Genomic DNA, 18,030 nt, shown 5'->3' on the forward strand with positions numbered 1-18,030 from the left:
CACAGTTTCATCTAGGCAACCCTGTTCCTTAAGAACTCTCATTCCACAAAGGAAATGTCCAAAGTTCATTTCAAGATTTCTGTGAATTATTTAAGAACATTCTTATTTTTCTCCTCTTTCACTACCTAAGCTCAGTTTTGAAATCATCTTATCTATCTTTTGCCTAGTTTCTGTTTTACACCTGTTTACCAACATGTGGAACTTTTCCTGTTTTCTCAAAACCTCATGCAAGTAACTTGTGTTTTATCAAATTTGACCGAGGTTTTAGGAAAGTGGGGGAATTCCACTTACTGGGGGGAATTTCAGCAGTTACATCAAAGCAACAAAAATAACTGTAGGTGAATATTATCAGAGTCCTAATTATTGAACCTTTCTGGGATCCCATCATCAGAGATTTTTTAGTTAGTTGGTTAGTTCACTCCCATAGCTTAGTTCTCTTCCTCTTTCACATCACATTCCTGTCATCCTCCCTCTCAGATTGTCAGGGCACTCCAAATTTTTGTTTGCAGTCTACTTTCAAACTCAGTTCTATATTTTTCTTTATCTAAAACCATGAAGTTTCAACAGAGGAGGTAAAACCAATCTTATTTTAAGGTCCACCCTCAAAAAACAAATGCATTTTTTCTTTAGTTATGAAAAAAATCTAAGACTTTGTTTATACACTAGTTTCAGGTATTACTACGTATTTCTTATGATCATCGGTCTTGCATATTTTGGGCAAATAGTGCATAGCTTAGGTTTTAAAGTGAGATAAAACAATATTTTTGCATGTATTTCATTATAATGGAAAGGAAGTTAACATTTATTTAAAGACTACTATATGTGAAGCACTGTTGGGCTGGGTGCTTTTATTTATTCGTTACAGTTATTGAACACCTATCTAGAGCAGTTTCACTAAAGGCATTTACTAGACTTCTCCTTCCAGATTTCCCATCCATGAAACACCTGGGCTGACCCTGGGCACTTAGTGACCTCGGCCAGCAGGTCCATTTTAGGCACCTTTATGTTTACAGATAATCCGAGCATCAATCATCGTTCTCTGCGGTAGTACCTAGGTCATCTCTCAAGAAAGTTAAGAACTCTCGATTTGTTTTTTAAAGACAGGGCATTTAAGTGACGATAAGTGTGTGCATGAAGCCTGTTTTAGGATCAAACCTGGTTTTCTCTGACTAAAGCGTGGCTTCGGAGAATGTTTAGCCAAAATATCGGGGGATTCAAATCTCTTTTCTAGTTTTTTCTAATTTCCAAACTGAGAAAAATTCTTAAAGATATAGGACAACTGTCTCCTCCGCGGCAAGACCCACGAGGAGAAGTGACACTAGTCGCCCCAGGTACTTCCTGAAACTGCAGAGTACAGGAGCAGGTGAAGGAATCCATACAGGATCTGAACCCAGAACGTCCTGGGGGCTTCAGCGAACTCCAGCGCTAGCCTCACTGGCAGGGGAGGAGCCAAGGCCACGCACGCGAAGCCCCGCCCCACCGTGACGTCAGGGACGCGACGCGTCGCCACGCAATGCAAATCGGGAAAAGAGGATGAGCTGGGCTGGTTTCCGTCGGGGTAGCGAAGGCTAGTTTTCCCTCGGTTTGTTGGGAAATGGGCCTGTGGCACGGAGGCCGGCGTTCGTGAAATGTGCCCGGCGCTACGGTGAGTGCGGGTCAGGTGTCTGGCCTTTGTTTCCTGGGAATTTGTCCTCAGTGAACCCTTTACCCTTCCACCAGGTGTTGGTCACCAGGGAAATAAGCTCTGCCGGCGGAGAGAGGTGGGACAACCCCAAGAACTGTCTTGTAGAGGAAGGGCCAACCTCTAGTATTTCCAGCTGCCCACCTACGTTGCCCAGCAAGTTTCCTGTGGTTTTCCGATCTTAGAAGGTGGCCTTGACCATTCCTTCTTTCGCTTGGACACTCAGACCCAGTTTTGACCTCCTCCTTCGTTACTCAGTTTTCTGATTCTTTGCTGTGTATCTAAAATCCCAGGCCTTGCTACAACCCCTCACATTCATCCCAGTTCCTCCTGCGCCCCGGCTGCACTTGGTTTTAGTGAAGTGAAAGCATGAGTTTAATAAGCTAATCAGAGTTAAAACTGACTTCCTCTAACAGAAGGATTTCTTTCTAAAATATGTCTAAGATCCTAGAGTTGTAGCCCGGACAAATTTATTTCACCTCTACGTACCGAGGAGATTATTAGAACCCTGAATTGCAGTGATGTATTTATATATAAAGCTACAGACCACACTCCAGGGTTTCTTTCCTCCAGTTTATCCTTGTGACCTTGAGTAAGTCACTTAATCACTCCCAGAATATTTACCTGACTCACGGAGGTGTTTTGGAGCCCCAGGTATTTAATATTTGTTAAGTGCTTTAAGGGTTTCTGATCAAAGAAATGTCTAACTAGAGAGCATCCTTACTTTTGTATATATCCTGCTGTATTAAAAATGCCCAGTGATAATTGTTAAGAAGTGTTCCTGTTGTAGGCTTGTCCTGCGGCTTGCAGAGTAAGCAGATTTTGCATTTCATCTGAGTCTCTTTAAGGTTCATTGTTGTGTGTCATTCATGATAGTTTCTCATCATTACAGTAAGGTGATGTCAGTTGTATGTTTTTATTAAACTGGTATGGCTGCTTGAAATAATGTATTCCTATTCTTGTGACATGTTAGGTGCATCCTTAAAATTAGTAAGAATCCTGCAGTAGTAAAACACACACACACACACACCTGTCATTAATGGAATTTTACATGAACATGTATTTGGGAAAACTGCATAAGAAAAACAAAACTATTTTAAAGATGCTTTGAAAAGCATTTTAAAATATATTTACTTGAACTTTATTAATTATGGGCATTTGTTTATTGATTGTGAACATAGTGGGAATCAAAATGGCTTCTTAAAGCAAGGCAATTGAAAAATAAAGTCAGCATAACAGTTTCTTTAAATAAAATGGCTAGCATTTGATTTAATTATGTGGTTTTCTACATGAAAATGCAGTATATTTTTGTAGAAGTCAAAGGAAGAGTCCAGTCAAATATTAGTTGCTAATAAAATTAAATATAATTAAGGAAGCATTTGAAAAAAATATTTTATGTTCTAACTACAAGGATTCAAGACCACCTTGGGCAACAGAGTGAGAACTTGTTTCAATAAAGGAGGAAGGAGGACATTTTACTATTATCGTAATTACCTTTTGCTGCATCATAAATCACTCAAAAACAGTAGCTTAAAACTACAATTTAGTATTTTATGTTTCTCTTGGCTGACTGGATTTAGGTTATTCTCACTTAGGGTTTTATGAATTTGTATTCAGGTAAGTTGCTAGGGTTGGAGTTAACCTGAAATCTAAACTGGGTTGGACTCGAAGGTGGCTTACTCACATGGATGGCAGTTGATGTTGACTGGAAGTTCAACTGGTGGGTCTACATATAACCCCTTAGTGTGTTTTGAACCTCTCACAGTGTGACTGCTGGGGTCCAAGAATATATGTTTGAAGACACAGCAAGTAGAAGCTGCTAATCTCTTAAAAGCCTGGACCTAGAAATTGGCACAGCATTATTTCCAACATGCTACACTAATTAGAGCCACCAGAGAGCTGTGTCCCCATCAGATAATAGACTCCCCCCCCCCCTTTTTTTTTTTTTGGTGTTAATGGGTAACCTAGGGCCTTGTACTCTACCACTGAGTTAGGCCCACAACCAGACTCCTACCTTTTGAAGCAAAAGATACCAAAGAATTTGAGACTATCTTCATTTAGTTCACTATCATTTTGATGACAAGGTCGTATTGAACTCATATTTGGATTTCTATAATAGATGAAGAATAAGGTACACTTATTTCTTTAATTATAATGCTTTTTATCTTCATGGCATATTAAAAATTTGAGGAACATTTTTCTGTATATATATTTTAACTTGATACAGATGGTAACCCTATAGAAGCAGAGGGATCATTTTTATTTAATTTTGCAGATAAACTGTGGATATGCAGTGGTGTGTTGGGAGAATTTAAGGAATTTGCTTAACAACATATGATTAACAAGTGGAAAATAAAACTAAGACCTACAACATTTCCTTAGTATTAAGTAAATTAGTGGTAAAGGATAATATGTTACATTAAACTTATTGGGAATTCTATACTTAAAACTATACCAATTCAAGTGAAATAATACTAGTACATTATACATTGCATATTATAATACTGTTTTCAGAATAACTCATTCTGAAAAAGGTTACAGGCACAGGACTCCTGGAGGTCTTATTTTAATATCTCATTATAGAATTTTTAAAATGAAGATGATTTTATTCTTTTATTAGGTTGGGGAGTATATGATTTAAGATGCTGATTTCATGGAGCAAATTATATTCCATGCTTTTATGATTATGTCAAAATGAAGCCTGATATTATGTATAACTATAATGCACTAATAAAAAGAACACATAGGCTAGGATATAAAAAAAAAAGATGCTGATTTCAATTAGAAATAAATTGTCATCTTCCTTTTGTTGTTTCTAGAAACATTTGTTACTATGTTTTCTTTATGTTTATGGTTCTTAGTCTTGACTGAAAGTAAGAAATCACCTGGGGAGCCTTTATAATACCTGTGTGTAGACTCCATTCCCAGAGATTCAGATTTAACTGTTGAGGGGTGAGGCTTAGGCCTTAATATTTTTAAAAAGTTCTTGAGGTGATTTTAGTATATAGCTAGGACTGACAGCCATATCTTTTTCTTTCCTTTCTTTTGTTCTCCTTTTCTCCCCCTGCCCCCTCTCTGTTTTGGTACATAGTAAGGTATAGTTCCCTACTTACCTATTTTGCAGCTGTTAAAAAAAATTGGGCAGCAGGGCATGGTGACACACACCTGTAATCCCAGCTATTTGGGAGGCTGAGACAGGAGAATTGGAAGTTTGAGGCCACCCTGGGCAACTTAGACCCTTTTTCAAAATAAAATTAAAAAGCTGGGGCTGTAACTCATTGGTAGAGTGCACCTCAGTTCAATCCCAACTTCCCCTCCATAAACAAAAATGAAAAACCCTACACAATTAAATAAAACATTGGGCAATAAATGAAGGAGAAGATAAAAGAAATGGATTCAAGTTTCAAGTGTAGACAAACATCTATTTAGAAAACCTTTTGTTTCTAGGAATGGTCTTTAATAAAAAACAGATTTTGACTTGTTTTGTTAGTCCTGTGTTTTGGCACTAAGCATTACCATTATTTACTTGTCTTTCATATTAAGAGGTAGAAATTCTAGTGTGTGTGTGTGTCTGTGTGTGTGTGTATTCCCTGTAGCTCTCAACATTGCACCTTATATATAGTAATGTTTACCATAATGTCGAAATGTTTACCATATTTCAGCTGATTTATGTCGTCTCTGTTTAGAACTAGGGCTAGTTATTTTACTCTTCTGTTTATTTCCCCCTTAGCATTTTAAGAACTTTGTAAAACTTTCTTGAAATTCTTTCCTTGGTTTCCACGATATTGCACTTTCCTGATTTTCCTTCATTGTAATGACTCCTGCTTCCTTTTCTCAATCTTTTTTCCTTTAGACTTCATCAGTTCTGGAACCTTCGAGTAAATTGTCAGCTGAAGAGAAACAACTCACTTCCTTGATGATTTATTCTCCTGATTTTGGTTACTAGTATATATGATGTCTGTTTTATTTGTTTTTAAAAGATATATTTATTCATTTGTATTTTTTTGAGATGAGGATCTTGCTGTGTTGCCAAGGTTGCCTCTACCCCTGGGTTCAACTGATCCCCCTGCCTAAGCCTACCAAATAGCTGGGACTTCAGGAATGCACCACCATGCCCACCCTGCTGATGTCCATGTTTTTAAAAGTACTATAGAAGTTTTAAAATATACTACACAAAAATGAAGAAAATAGAATTGTTCTAAACGAAATCTAGATAGCATCATTTCAGTTTCACTCCTTCATCATTTCCCAAATAATTAGGATTATAAAAATTAACATTAGTGGGTTGGGGTTAAAGCTCAGTGATAGGGGCTGGGGAGATAGCTCAGTCGGTAGAGTGCTTGCCTTGTAAGCACAAGGCCGTGGGTTCGATCCCCAGCACCCAAAAAAAAGAAAAAAAGCTCAGTGATAAGAGTGCTTGCCCAACGTGTGAGGCACTGGGTTTGATCCTCAGCACCACATAAAAATAAATAAATAAAATAAAGGTATTGTGTCCATCTATAACTGAAAATATCTATTTTTTAAATTAACATTAGTGCCTTAATAGTTGATCCACAGATTTAATGCCTGCTCTCTCTACTGCTTTGTAATTAATTACATATTTATACCTTTGGTAAGCCATCTTTCTTTAGATGCCATTCTCTTATCATAAATTGAATTATGTACTTTCCTCTAAATCAGTGGTTCTTACTTGGGAGCAATTTACCTCTCAGGACATTTTGCAGTATCCAGAGACTTGGGTATCACAACTGGAGAAGGATGAGTACTACTGACTTTAGTGGGAAAAGGGGAGGAATGCTGCTAAACATCCTACACTCTACAGAGCAACCTCCCACAACAAATTTTTATCTAGTCTAAAGTGTGAATTTTATCTGGTTGAGGAATGCTGCTATAAATGAATCACTTTAACCTAAAGTATTCAGTTTTTGTTAACAGCAGTATGGTCTTCACATTTCACAAGGGAGGAAGAGAGAGGGGCGAGAATGGGGGACTGGAGGAATTGAGATTGTGTCTGTAAACAAAACACAGTACTCATTTCAATCAGTATACTACCAAATCATGTTTCTGCCTTTTTGTCTTCTTTTCTGCAGTAGTCTTCTAGTTCTTTTCCATAGTATCCTTGTCCCTGTCTCTTTTAGATCCAACTTGCATAATCAATTTGACTACCCTGAGATAATTTTTTTTTCATCAAGACTTCCTTTATTGCTTGCTAAGTTAAACAATTATGGGTGGCTTCAAAAGTCCTCCACAATGTTACTATCTCTACCTAATATAATTTAGTTATTATTGTTACCTAACAGTTATTAAATGTTGACTGAGGACTACCTAGGTAGGTGCCAGGGATACAAAGACATATCAGTAGACTCCCTTGATCCAGTTGATTATTTCTCAATAATTCCTATAGTATCCCTCATTTTTCTCCTGTTCTAATTTATCATTTTGTGTCTTTATTCCTGGTGGTTCTTTCTTTTGAAGTGCCCTCCTTTCTCACTCTGTTCTTAGTTAAATCTTATCTTTGGGGCCACTTTCTGTCTCTGCTTCATCATTTCAGCATAATCGTCCTTTGGTCCAAATACCACACTGAAGGAACAATACAGATAATAAGCAATATGGTGATCAGACCAAACAGTGAACTGCAGGGAGCTGGAATCTTTAGGAACAGAGAAGTGAAACTTACGTTGGCCCTTGAAGGAAGAAAGACCAGCACAAAGGATGAGAGAGTATAGTCTCAATTGGAAGCAACTTTGTCTTTTCTAGCTAAACTGAATTTTCCTTACCTTGTGACTTCCCAGTGTCCAGAGTCACAATATATAATCTAACAATTAATGAATATTAATTTGTTCTTGGTAACTAGGCAAAGAGACATGTAATCTGAAGGCCTGTTCTCTATTTCCTCTAGAATAGTGCTATTCAAAGTAGCCAGTCTGAATCATTTAAAGTCCTTCAGTGTTAAGATAAAAGCCTGCCCTAAAATGTAAATCAGTGCACTGTTTTCTATAGTGAGAAACTCTTGCTACTATAAAAAGGTCAGTGTGCTTAATTGATTTACATTCTATCACAAGCTTCTTATTTTATCAAGACTAGCAATAAATACTTTTGCATTGGTCTTTGGATGACACTTGAAGTAGCATTGCTATAATGGGAGAAGTTAGTATGTTTTAAAAAATTATAACCTCTAGTAAGAAATACATTTTATATTTTAATCCAGTATTCCATACATATGCTTATGCACGTTGTATTAGTTCTGTTTCTGTTACTATAATGAGACACCTGAGGCCAGATACTTTAGAAAGAGGAGAGATTTGTTTAGCTCACGGTTTTGGAGTAAAAAGTCCAATTAGCCTAACAATGGTTCTTGCAGAGGCCTGGTAACTGCATTACATCATGGTGGATTACATCATGATGGGAGTGGGTATGAGGGGGAGAGATCACATGGTAAGACAGGAAGCCAGAGAGATACACTGGGGACTCTCTGGAATCCTATAAGTCCCTCACGCCTTATACCTTCCAAGGGAAGTGCCCACGAGGCCCTACCTCTTAAAGGTATCACTGCCCTTCATTATGTGTGCCGTACTCCAATATTTCTATTTTACATATTTTTGAAATGCTAATTGCAATGTCATGAATTTTTGGGGGGTGTGGAGGGTACTAGGGATTGAACCCGGGGGTGCTTTTACCACTTAGCTGGACCCTAACCCTTTTTATTTTTTATTTTGAAACAGGGTCTCATTACATTGTTGCTGAGAGTCTTGTTAACTTGCTAAGTCTGGCCTTGAACTTGCAATCCTCCTACCTCAGCCTCCTGAGTCACTGTACCCAGCTTGATGTCATGGATTTTAAAAACACTGCCTTCAAGCATTTAGCACATTGCTAGAAGTATAGTATATGCTTTAAAAATGGCAGAAGTTTTAGCAGTAATTAAATCTTGAGAGAGGATTGACTTCTTATAATTATAAAATGTTATTTTATCAATACTTGGTTGTCTGTGTCATTTTGCATTGAATGAATTTAGAGTGGATTATATGAGATTTAAGAGACAGCCAGTCTTAGAAGATAGAGTACCAGATACCAAGTACCACTGTGTGAAGAGCAGATATGGGGAGAGACGGTGGGTGACCAAGAAAGACAAACTTTGTATTCCTCTTATTGTTACTAAGGACCTTGGCAGTGGCTGCTGTGAAGCCCCAGTTCGAATATCAGGATCAATTTAAGTGACTGAACCTCAATTTTTACTTTTATTTTTTCAGTGAAGACTTTTTAATCATCCTGTCATTTAATCATTTAAGTCATTTAATCTCTACTCTTTCTCTGTGGAAGGATTCAGCACTGTCAGGATCTTGCTTTTGCACCAACACTGAGGTTCTTAATCTGTCAGATTTACACATCTCAAATATTGTTCTTAGAAGAAATTTTTCTTATACATACTTATTTTCTTTCAATTTATGATCCTTTTTGAAGCATAACATAGTTTTACTGGGTGATATGTTTTATTTAGTTTGTTCTAGATCCAAACCAATAGATTCTATAAATTGACTTATGTGGTTATTGAACATGTAATCTTGTATAGGAATCAATTGACTGCCATTGTTGCTGCTGCTTTTTTCTTTGTTTTAAACTATTACAACCAAAGGAAATTGTGAATTCATTTAGTTATTTTGGCACTGATTTACTTATGTCAATTCATGTTTAGTTTTCTTTAATGGCAAAATGCAGAATGACTTATCAAAAATATAATTATTATGTTTAGGTTGGATATATTTCTTTGCTTTTTCATTTGATTAGGGAACAATACCCCTTACTCTGTTTGACTTCTGCAGAAACATGTGTGCTTGTGGAGACTAAAAGATCAATTAAAATAAAGCTGAAAATATTTTTAACACCAGCATCATCATTCCACAGTATAACATATACAATTTTGCTAATAAAAATAGAAACAAGTAGTTCTTTGTTGGACTTTGGAGAAGGTTGTTGAACTGTTCTTGAAACTCAAAAATAGAAAAGGTGGCTTAAAAAAAAGTATAACCCTTCTAGAAGCTCTTGCTAAAAACCTTGATAACATCCTAATGTTATCCCTTTTCTTCTTCGTGTCTAATCATTTTGCCAAGTCCTGTCATTCTACTGTTGCAGTGCTTCTCGTGTTTGCTGCCTCCATTCCATCACAACTGCTCTCCTTCTGACCTTCATCTTTGTTTAGGATCATTGTAATAGATAACTAGTTGTTTTTCCTACCTTTAGTCTCTTAAAGCCTAACTTCATACTTTCATTAATTTGGATAGCATAACTCGCTTCAGGATCTTTTTATGGCTCTTCAGAGAACAAAGCAAGTGCTTTAGTGTGACATTCAAGGCCTTTAAAAAAAAATCTATTTCAAGACAATTATTTTAGGTTTTCCTGCTTACTAGATCTTGTTCATTCTCCACAACAGCTAATTCCTAAAGATGTACTTTACTTTTTTAACTCTTTCCTTATATTGTTCCTTACCTCTCTCAGAAGCTTTGTATCATCTGATGCTATTCTTTTGTGATCACTTCCAAGATCTCTGTGGTCGTACTTAATCTTTGCTCTTAATTTTTCTTATAGTACTTTATTTATAAGTCCTTAGTTTGATATCATAGTATATTATCACCGCTTAATATGCTTTCTCTTTAACATTAGTTTTTGTAGAAAGTTAATTGGGTCCTTGAAGTCTTCATTTGGTGACAATACAGTCTTGCCAAGAATCCCCATTTGGTGTGCTCCCCTGATCTACCCCATCTGCAAGCATCCCTGTTATGTGTACACACATAACACAACTTAATTGATACATACCTAGCCATTCTTCCTCTTACCTTCATTTTTTACTACCTGCTCTATCTTCTTGTTCAGAATTTGCCAGATCATACAAGGAAACAAAAATGTCATGAAACATCAAAGACTTTTTAAGAGTAAACTAGAGTGCTTGGATGTTTTCTTATAGAAACGAATATGTTCTTTTATTCCCAGCTCCATATAACATGGCCCTACCTACAACTTGTTTTCTTTTATAACCTGATATCATCAATTAGAAAAAGAATATTTCTAGATGAAAATTCCTTCTGCTTGTGATCTGTACATTAATGTGGTTTTAACAGAAGATAACTGTAAAAACTCTTATTAGTCTTACTGCTAGTTCCTTTAATAACTTAATTTCTTAATAACGAAAAATGATACAAACAAGAATTCATTTAATGAAAATTTGAAACAATTATACCTTATGTATTTGAACTCCCAAAATAGATAGTCAAGATAATTTAAAATTAACTCTTTTAGCAAAAAATACAATTTAAGAGGTCTTTGGTTTTTTGTTTTGTTTGTTTGCTTATGCATAGATTTGAACCTAAGACCTTGCCCATGCTGGGGCATGTGCTCTACTACTGAGCTATACACCCAGCCCTGGAGATTTTTAGCTGCTCTTTTGCTTTACTGTGAGTGAGGAAGATTAGTGAAATTATTTGTTTTGTTTCAGGAAAGAACTAATTTTCATTAAATACACCATCCATTGTGAAAGTGGAAAAGTAAAGATTAATCATCATGCCTGCTGTGGCTTCAGTTCCTAAAGAACTCTACCTCAGTTCTTCACTAAAAGACCTCAATAAGAAAACAGAAGTTAAACCAGAAAAAATAAGCACTAAGAGGTATGTACCCTTTGCTAGTTTGATTGAGTCATGTATTAATTTTAGTTCATTTCCTTATTCAAGTTAGATGAATAGTCAATTTAATGTTTATTTGAAAAATGATACCATCACATGAATAAAGTAAGACCTTAGAGAAGTTCTTCACTTTGTCTTGGCAGATTATATATATGTGCTGCTTGTGTGTGTAATATCTGCTCTCTGGACAGTATGTTTAAGAGACAGAAAATATTGAGGGTTTTATAAACCATTGTCTTCATAAAGCAGTGTAAAAAATGTTTGTTCTTGTTACTACACATGTGAGTTATTGTGCTAACATAGTCTTTGTGATCAAAAGAGAACTAATAGGTAGTTTTTGTTCACTATTCAGAGAGTTATTATCTTGTTCAACCTCGGCTTTTAACTTAATGATTTATTTTATGTATTTTTATTTTTGAGAACACATTTACCTGCAGAGGCAAGGCTAAAGATGATACCTTCTTGATAAAGATTAAAGAATCTGTCGTGAAATAAAATATAATAGTCATAGAGACATCTGGTTATTTCAGTATTTACTGCAAATATGATTTTGCTAAAAATCATGAATCACTAAAATTGTAAACCTGTTAGTTGTGCTCTGTTGAGGGACAAAAGACAATAAGAGAACTTTTCTTCCCAATTTATTTTGACTAACAAAGGAGATTAGGAGATAAATAAGTAACCACATTATTATAGCACCAGAAATGAGTTTTTAAAAAGCAAAGTGGACCTAGATGACCATATTCCCCATACTTGGGGAAAGCAGACTATAAATTAAGGGGGAAAATGACAAGATAAATAGGAGGGTCTAAAAATTGGTATATGTTCTCAAATGGACCAACAAGTAGATATCCATAGAAACCTATGAATGCACAGGGACATCTTAATGAGTCATTTTTTTAAGGGAAATATACAGAAGATCGGAAGAAAACAAAACATCAAGGATTATAAGAGAAAGGTAAAAACTTTTAAAAATATCAGGAAGGAAAATCCCAGAATGAATGAAATTTCTAAATGTTACCAAGACAAAATTTTTTTTTTATTTTTAATTTTTAATTTTTTAATTTATTTTAATTTTAGATGTCGATAGGCCTTTATTTATTTATTTACATGTGGTGCTGAGAATCAAACCCAGTGCCTCACACATGCCAAGCAAGCACTCTACCACTGAGCCACAACCCCAGCCCTAAATTTTTTATTTTTAAAGATAACCTTTTGGGGGAAGAATAAGAGGGATTGACTTATTTCTTGGACTAAGTTGGTTGTGTTAATGGGTGATAAGGAAAGTGGTTCTACTTAACTCCTATATGTGACTTTCTAAATAGGAAACAGTGGGAAGATAAAGCCACTTTTATGCTCTTTCAAAGCCGAAGGACAGAAGGATCTTTAAAGTCAGACTTAAAATGGGTCATTCCTTTCTGGAAGTGTTTGATTTACCTCTAAGATTACCCTCACTCCAGAGGAAGTGGTTTAAGTTGGTTGTATCCAAACATAATGTACTGATTGAGGTAGTTAACATAAATCATGAAATTTACTTTATCAAGGTTATGTGTGGACTTTATATATAACCTATAATTTTTTCCGCAGATGTCAAGTATTTCAATTTTTTTCCTCTTAATTTTAAGTTATGTACACAGTGCCCTGAAGATCTTCAAGGCAGCAGAAGAATGCAGATTAGATCGTGATGAGGAAAGGGCTTATGTCTTATATATGAAATATGTGACTGTTTATAATCTGATCAAAAAAAGACCTGATTTCAAGCAGCAGCAGGTACCTTTTATTTTTGCATTTTTATTTGTTATTTTTGCATAATGGAATGATAAATTTCCCCTAAGAGTTTAAATAACAATGATCTTTCTTTTCCTTTCCTCCTCCTCTTCCTTTTCCTTGTGGTGTTGGGGATCAGATCCAGGCCCTCAGTCATGCTATGCAGGTCCTCTACCAATAAGCTGCACCTCCAGCCTAACAACGAAATTTCAATCACATTATGCAACATCAAGTTCAAACTCTTATATTGATAGGAAAAGCAAACTAAAGATATGTTTCATTATTTTCAAATATACATGTGTGTATTCCCATATGTACACACTTTTATTTTGCCTTGGATTAGTACAAGTTTATAGCAGTATATAGACTCAATATATATCTGCTTTCTGTTGTAATAAATTATTGACAGGTCAAGTGGAAGTGGAAGAACTGAGTTTACTCATGTGTTAAATTAGATCTCAGCTTGTAACATTAATACTGATCACTTCTGAAATCCTTTAATTTTAAATTATTTTCTGCTCATGATTCATTGAATAGGTGTTGATCTTCCTTTTGCTGAAGCCAGGAGTAGTGATGGAGGATGGAGGCAATGTAAATGAAGACTAGCATAGGTGTTGGTAGAGAAAATGGTTTCATTTCTTGTGCCAGAAATGAGCAAAAGAATGTAGAGGTTATATTAAAGAAATAGGAAATATGTTGTGTTTTCACTTATTTCTCTTTTCCCCTCTCTTCCCTTTCTGCTGGGGATTATACCCACGGCCTTAAGCATGCTAGGCAAGTGCTGTACCACAGGGCTACATCCCCAGCCCTGGTTTCATCTTAGGAATGGTTTTGCTCTCACACAGTAGTAGGAAAGGGGTGCTTATATATTTCTTACCTGATAAAGAAGCTATTCTTTTTTTATTTTTAAAATTATTATTTTTAGTTGTATATGGACACAATGCCTTTATTTATTTTTATGTGGTGCTGAGGATCAAACCCAGTGTGCCTCACATGTACCAGGCAAGCACTATACCACTAAGCTACAACTCCAGCCCCAAGAAGCTATTCTTAAATTAATATTGAGATTTTTATTTTATTCTTTGGTGGTCAAATTGACTTGTCTCATTTAAATGAACTTCTAACAAAATTTCTCTTATTTGAAGTTACCTATTTTCCCCAGAGTAGCATGACTAGTATAATTTGTTTTGTTTGTTAGTTAAGGGATAATTTTAATGTTTTAGTTAATGGTGATAAGTCATTGTTAGTGTTTCTCCCCACCAGTGAAATTATGCTAATAATATTTACTGAATTTTAGACCTAGTTTTGAAAAGGCGTCCCTTTGCATTTGAAAGTTCACCTGCTTGTCCACCAATGGTTGAATTGCTGTGGCCATGAGAAAAACATTTTGATTTATTTATTTTTATTATTTATTTGTGTATGTATTTTTGTGTTGGAGATTAAATCCAGAGCGTACTACCACTGAGCTACATCCCTGGTCCTTTTTTTTTTCTTTTTTTCTTTTTTGTGGTGCTGATGATTGAACACAGGGCCTTACGCATACCAGGCAAGTGCTCTACCACAAGCTACATTCCTAGTTCCCCCATCCCTAGTCCTTTTTTATTTTTTGTTTTGAGACAGGTTATCACTATATTGCTGAGGGTCTCACTAAGTTGTTGAGGCTCATCTCAAACTTGCAGTCTTCCTGCCGCAGCCTCCTAAATTGTTGAGATTACAGGCATGAACCACCACACATGTCAGATTCTTAGGCATACTTATCTGCAGATGAGAAGCAGAGGCCTGCCTGAATTCAAACTAATTGTATCCTGGTTAAAATCTGTTAATATGAAATTGCTTAAAGAGTAAACTGGGTGCAGTGACGCACACCTGTAATCCCAGTGACTTGGGAGGCTGAGGCAGTAGGATTGAAAGTTGAAGGGCAGACTCAGCAACTTAACAAGACCCTGTCTCAAGACAAAAAAATAAATAAAAAGGGCTGGAGATATAGCTCAGTGATAGAGTGTCCCTGGGTTCAATCCCCAGTACTACAAAAAACAAAACAAAGGTATAAACATTGCTTACTAAAGTAAATTTTAATTAATTAATTTTTTTTGGTACTGGGGATAGAACCCAGTGCTTTGCACATGCTGCAAGCTGTCTATCACTGAGATATATCCATGGGCCTTTTTATTTTACTTTGAGACAAGATGTTGCCAAGTTGCCCAGTCTGGCCTGAAACTTGTGATCCTTCTGCCTCAGCCTCCCATGGAGCTGTGATTACAGGTTTGCATTACCCACATCCAGCTATTAAAGTGAATATTTTTGAAAGATTTGAGATTTGGAGAAATTGGGTGTTTGCTCTTTTGCCTGTTAGCGCTGTTTTTATGTATTAGCTTAACTGTTTTATGTACTAGATTACTTTTTGCTATAGTTTTAAAGGTTGATGGTTGTTTTTTTTCTTTGATGAGGTTGGAAATGTTTTTCCAGCTACCCTTATTCCCCCTTGAGTAGGTTGGGAGTAAATTTTAATTGATAAGAGATTTTTCCATTGCCACAGTGTCCATTGCATTTCCAAAGGGTATCTAGGTGAAAGTGGCAGAAGTTCAGGTTAGGAAGCTGCCTGCAAAGGCTCAGATAACATATGCTGTTACTTTATATGCTACAGTTACTCATTTCCTGGTTTTCAATAAAAGGATTATTTTCATTTGCTCTGTCTAGAGTACCTCATCTGCTTCTTAGAACTGTGTTTTGTTTTTTATTTTTTGTTTTAGTCTAACCTATCTAGTGTACCTTAAGTATGTGAGGTATTAACTTTACTGTATATATTGTCCCTTAAATCAGGTAGGGACAGAATATATGTCAATTTCTTCAGAAACTTGTATTTTTCACTCTATTCTACCAAATATTTAAGATTTAGGTTAAACTTAATTTAGCAATCTCTCACTAGTAGAGGACACAGTACATTTATTGCCTGCACATTGAAAAAAACCCAAAAGGTATTATGAGGGTTTTGTAAGCATCTAATGGTATGAAAATACTTTTGAGACATTTGGAGAATAAATTGTACATTTGTGTGGATTAAAAGCTTTTAAAGATGTTTCAATTATATTAATGTTTTTATTTAAAAATGTTCTTTATGTAAGCACCATGATTTAGTATTTTTAACATCAGTGCTGTGTGCAGTACCCAGTACTAACGGTACGGCATGGTTTTCCTGTAATTTTAGGAGTACTTTCATTCAATACTTGGACCTGCAAACATCAAAAAAGCTATAGAAGAAGCTGAAAAACTCTCTGAAAGTCTTAAACTGAGGTACAGACATTATTATGAAATCTTGAAAAAAAATGTAAATTTAGCTTATAAAAATATATGTCCATTTATATCTTATCATATGTATAATACCCCAGTTCCTAGGGTTAAGATTTCTGTTAACTGGGACACAAAATATTTTTCTCTTCACCTATAGTTCATATGTTATTATCAGTATTTTGTATTGAAATTTTCAAAGTATTTAGAATGATAGGTTGTAAAGGTAAGTTCTGATAGATTAGAACTGAGGTCCAATTTTTTTAAATTATACTATTTGTAATTTCTGATTGTATTTTTCAGAAAAATTTAATTCTTCCTATGCTCCATGTTATACTGTGCTACTGGATACTGGTCTTAAGGAAATAAAGTATTTACTCTTACTTTTGATACCCATGGTTGTGAAAGTTATTTATGTTTAAACAAAGATCTGATTCTGGTATTTGCTATGACTATCTTACCACACTTAAAAATGGTTACAGATGTTAAACAGTGTTTCTCAGCTTTTAGTTTATTGCTATTATAGACAACATAATGGTATCATATAGATCCTAGTAAATAAATAAATAAATAAGTTTCTGCTCACTTCTGCACCATAAAAATTGTTGATGGATAAATCTGCAAGCAATGAAACTGGTTTCAGGCAATGCAAGCTGCTAGTGAAAAAGGGCGTACTGAGAAATTAATGACACAGATAGTAGAGAGAAGAGGGAAACCAGAAGGTTTAACCAGGCCAATGTATTTATGGTTTGAACTTTTGTTTCCAATGAGAATGTATCATATTACTTGTATTTTAAAATATTATTTTAAAAATAAAGATTGAAACCTTTTTTTGATGTTGGGAAGCAAATCCAGGGCCTTTCCCATGCCAGGCAAGCACTCTACCATTGAGCTATACCTCCAGTCCCTGAAACATATTTTTAAAAGACAAAAAAAACACCAAAAATTTAATACTTGAGTTTAGGTAGCAGGAATATTAATAATGTATCTATTTTAAAGTGTTTATTTACTATTGATATTCTATTGCTTTTGTAATACAGGGGAGAGGAGAATCTTGTTACTGAGTTCTTCAGAAGGCAAATTAATAAATATATGATGACTCACACAAAAGTTATATAGGTTAAAGAATGTCTTTGTATAACTTTTTAATCCTCATAACAGTAACTTATTACTGGGCAAAGGGACCTTGATTATAAAATTTTTTAAAACTTGGTACAGTAGATCTTGACTTTGAGCTTTTTATTGTCTATTTCTTTTAAATAAATGTGCAGTGTTCGTGTGAAGAAAATTATATACATAATAGATTACAATTGACAAAGATAACTTCTTGAAAAAAAGTTTTCTATCATGACACCTTTTTTCTTTAAGAAAATAACTCCACTTATAAAGGAACTCAATGAGAATGATTCAATATTCAAATATTTACTTTTACACAGTTATAGAATGGCCTCTCTTACGGTGAAGTCCTTATTGCTGAATGAGCTCTTGGACCTCAATTCTAAGGTTTTTGAATGTACACTGAGTTTTTCCTGTTGCATAGATTAGTTTGCATCTAGATGGAGAGAATCATTACACTCTTGTTTTTCTCCCTGTGTGTTGTTCTCCTGTTCCTTGCCCTATGTTTGTTTT

At 35.3% G+C, this 18,030-nt stretch overlaps 1 protein-coding gene across 6 annotated transcripts in view; it reads left to right on the forward strand.

The window, feature by feature from the left end:
• The first annotated feature begins 1,489 nt into the window (after window positions 1-1,489).
• USP8 (ubiquitin specific peptidase 8) overlaps window positions 1,490-18,030 on the forward strand; it is a 55,313-nt gene continuing 38,772 nt past the window's right edge. Inside the window, exons 1-6 of one of the 6 annotated variants that reach the window (XM_079129903.1) lie at window positions 1,504-1,645; window positions 5,535-5,637; window positions 11,166-11,334; window positions 12,254-12,307; window positions 12,975-13,119; window positions 16,322-16,407. In XM_079129903.1, coding sequence (XP_078986029.1) covers window positions 11,231-11,334; window positions 12,254-12,307; window positions 12,975-13,119; window positions 16,322-16,407 — 389 coding nt within the window. In that variant the 5' untranslated portion in view covers window positions 1,504-1,645; window positions 5,535-5,637; window positions 11,166-11,230. Of the gene's footprint in view, window positions 1,646-5,534; window positions 5,638-5,659; window positions 5,826-11,165; window positions 11,335-12,253; window positions 12,308-12,974; window positions 13,120-16,321; window positions 16,408-18,030 lie in introns of those variants that run through there. The other 5 variants (XM_079129904.1, XM_079129905.1, XM_079129902.1 and 2 more) reach the window with 5 other exon arrangements.

This window comes from Sciurus vulgaris (genome assembly GCF_902686455.1).
Source record: "Sciurus vulgaris genome assembly, chromosome: 2".
NCBI classification, from domain to species: domain Eukaryota; kingdom Metazoa; phylum Chordata; class Mammalia; order Rodentia; family Sciuridae; genus Sciurus; species Sciurus vulgaris.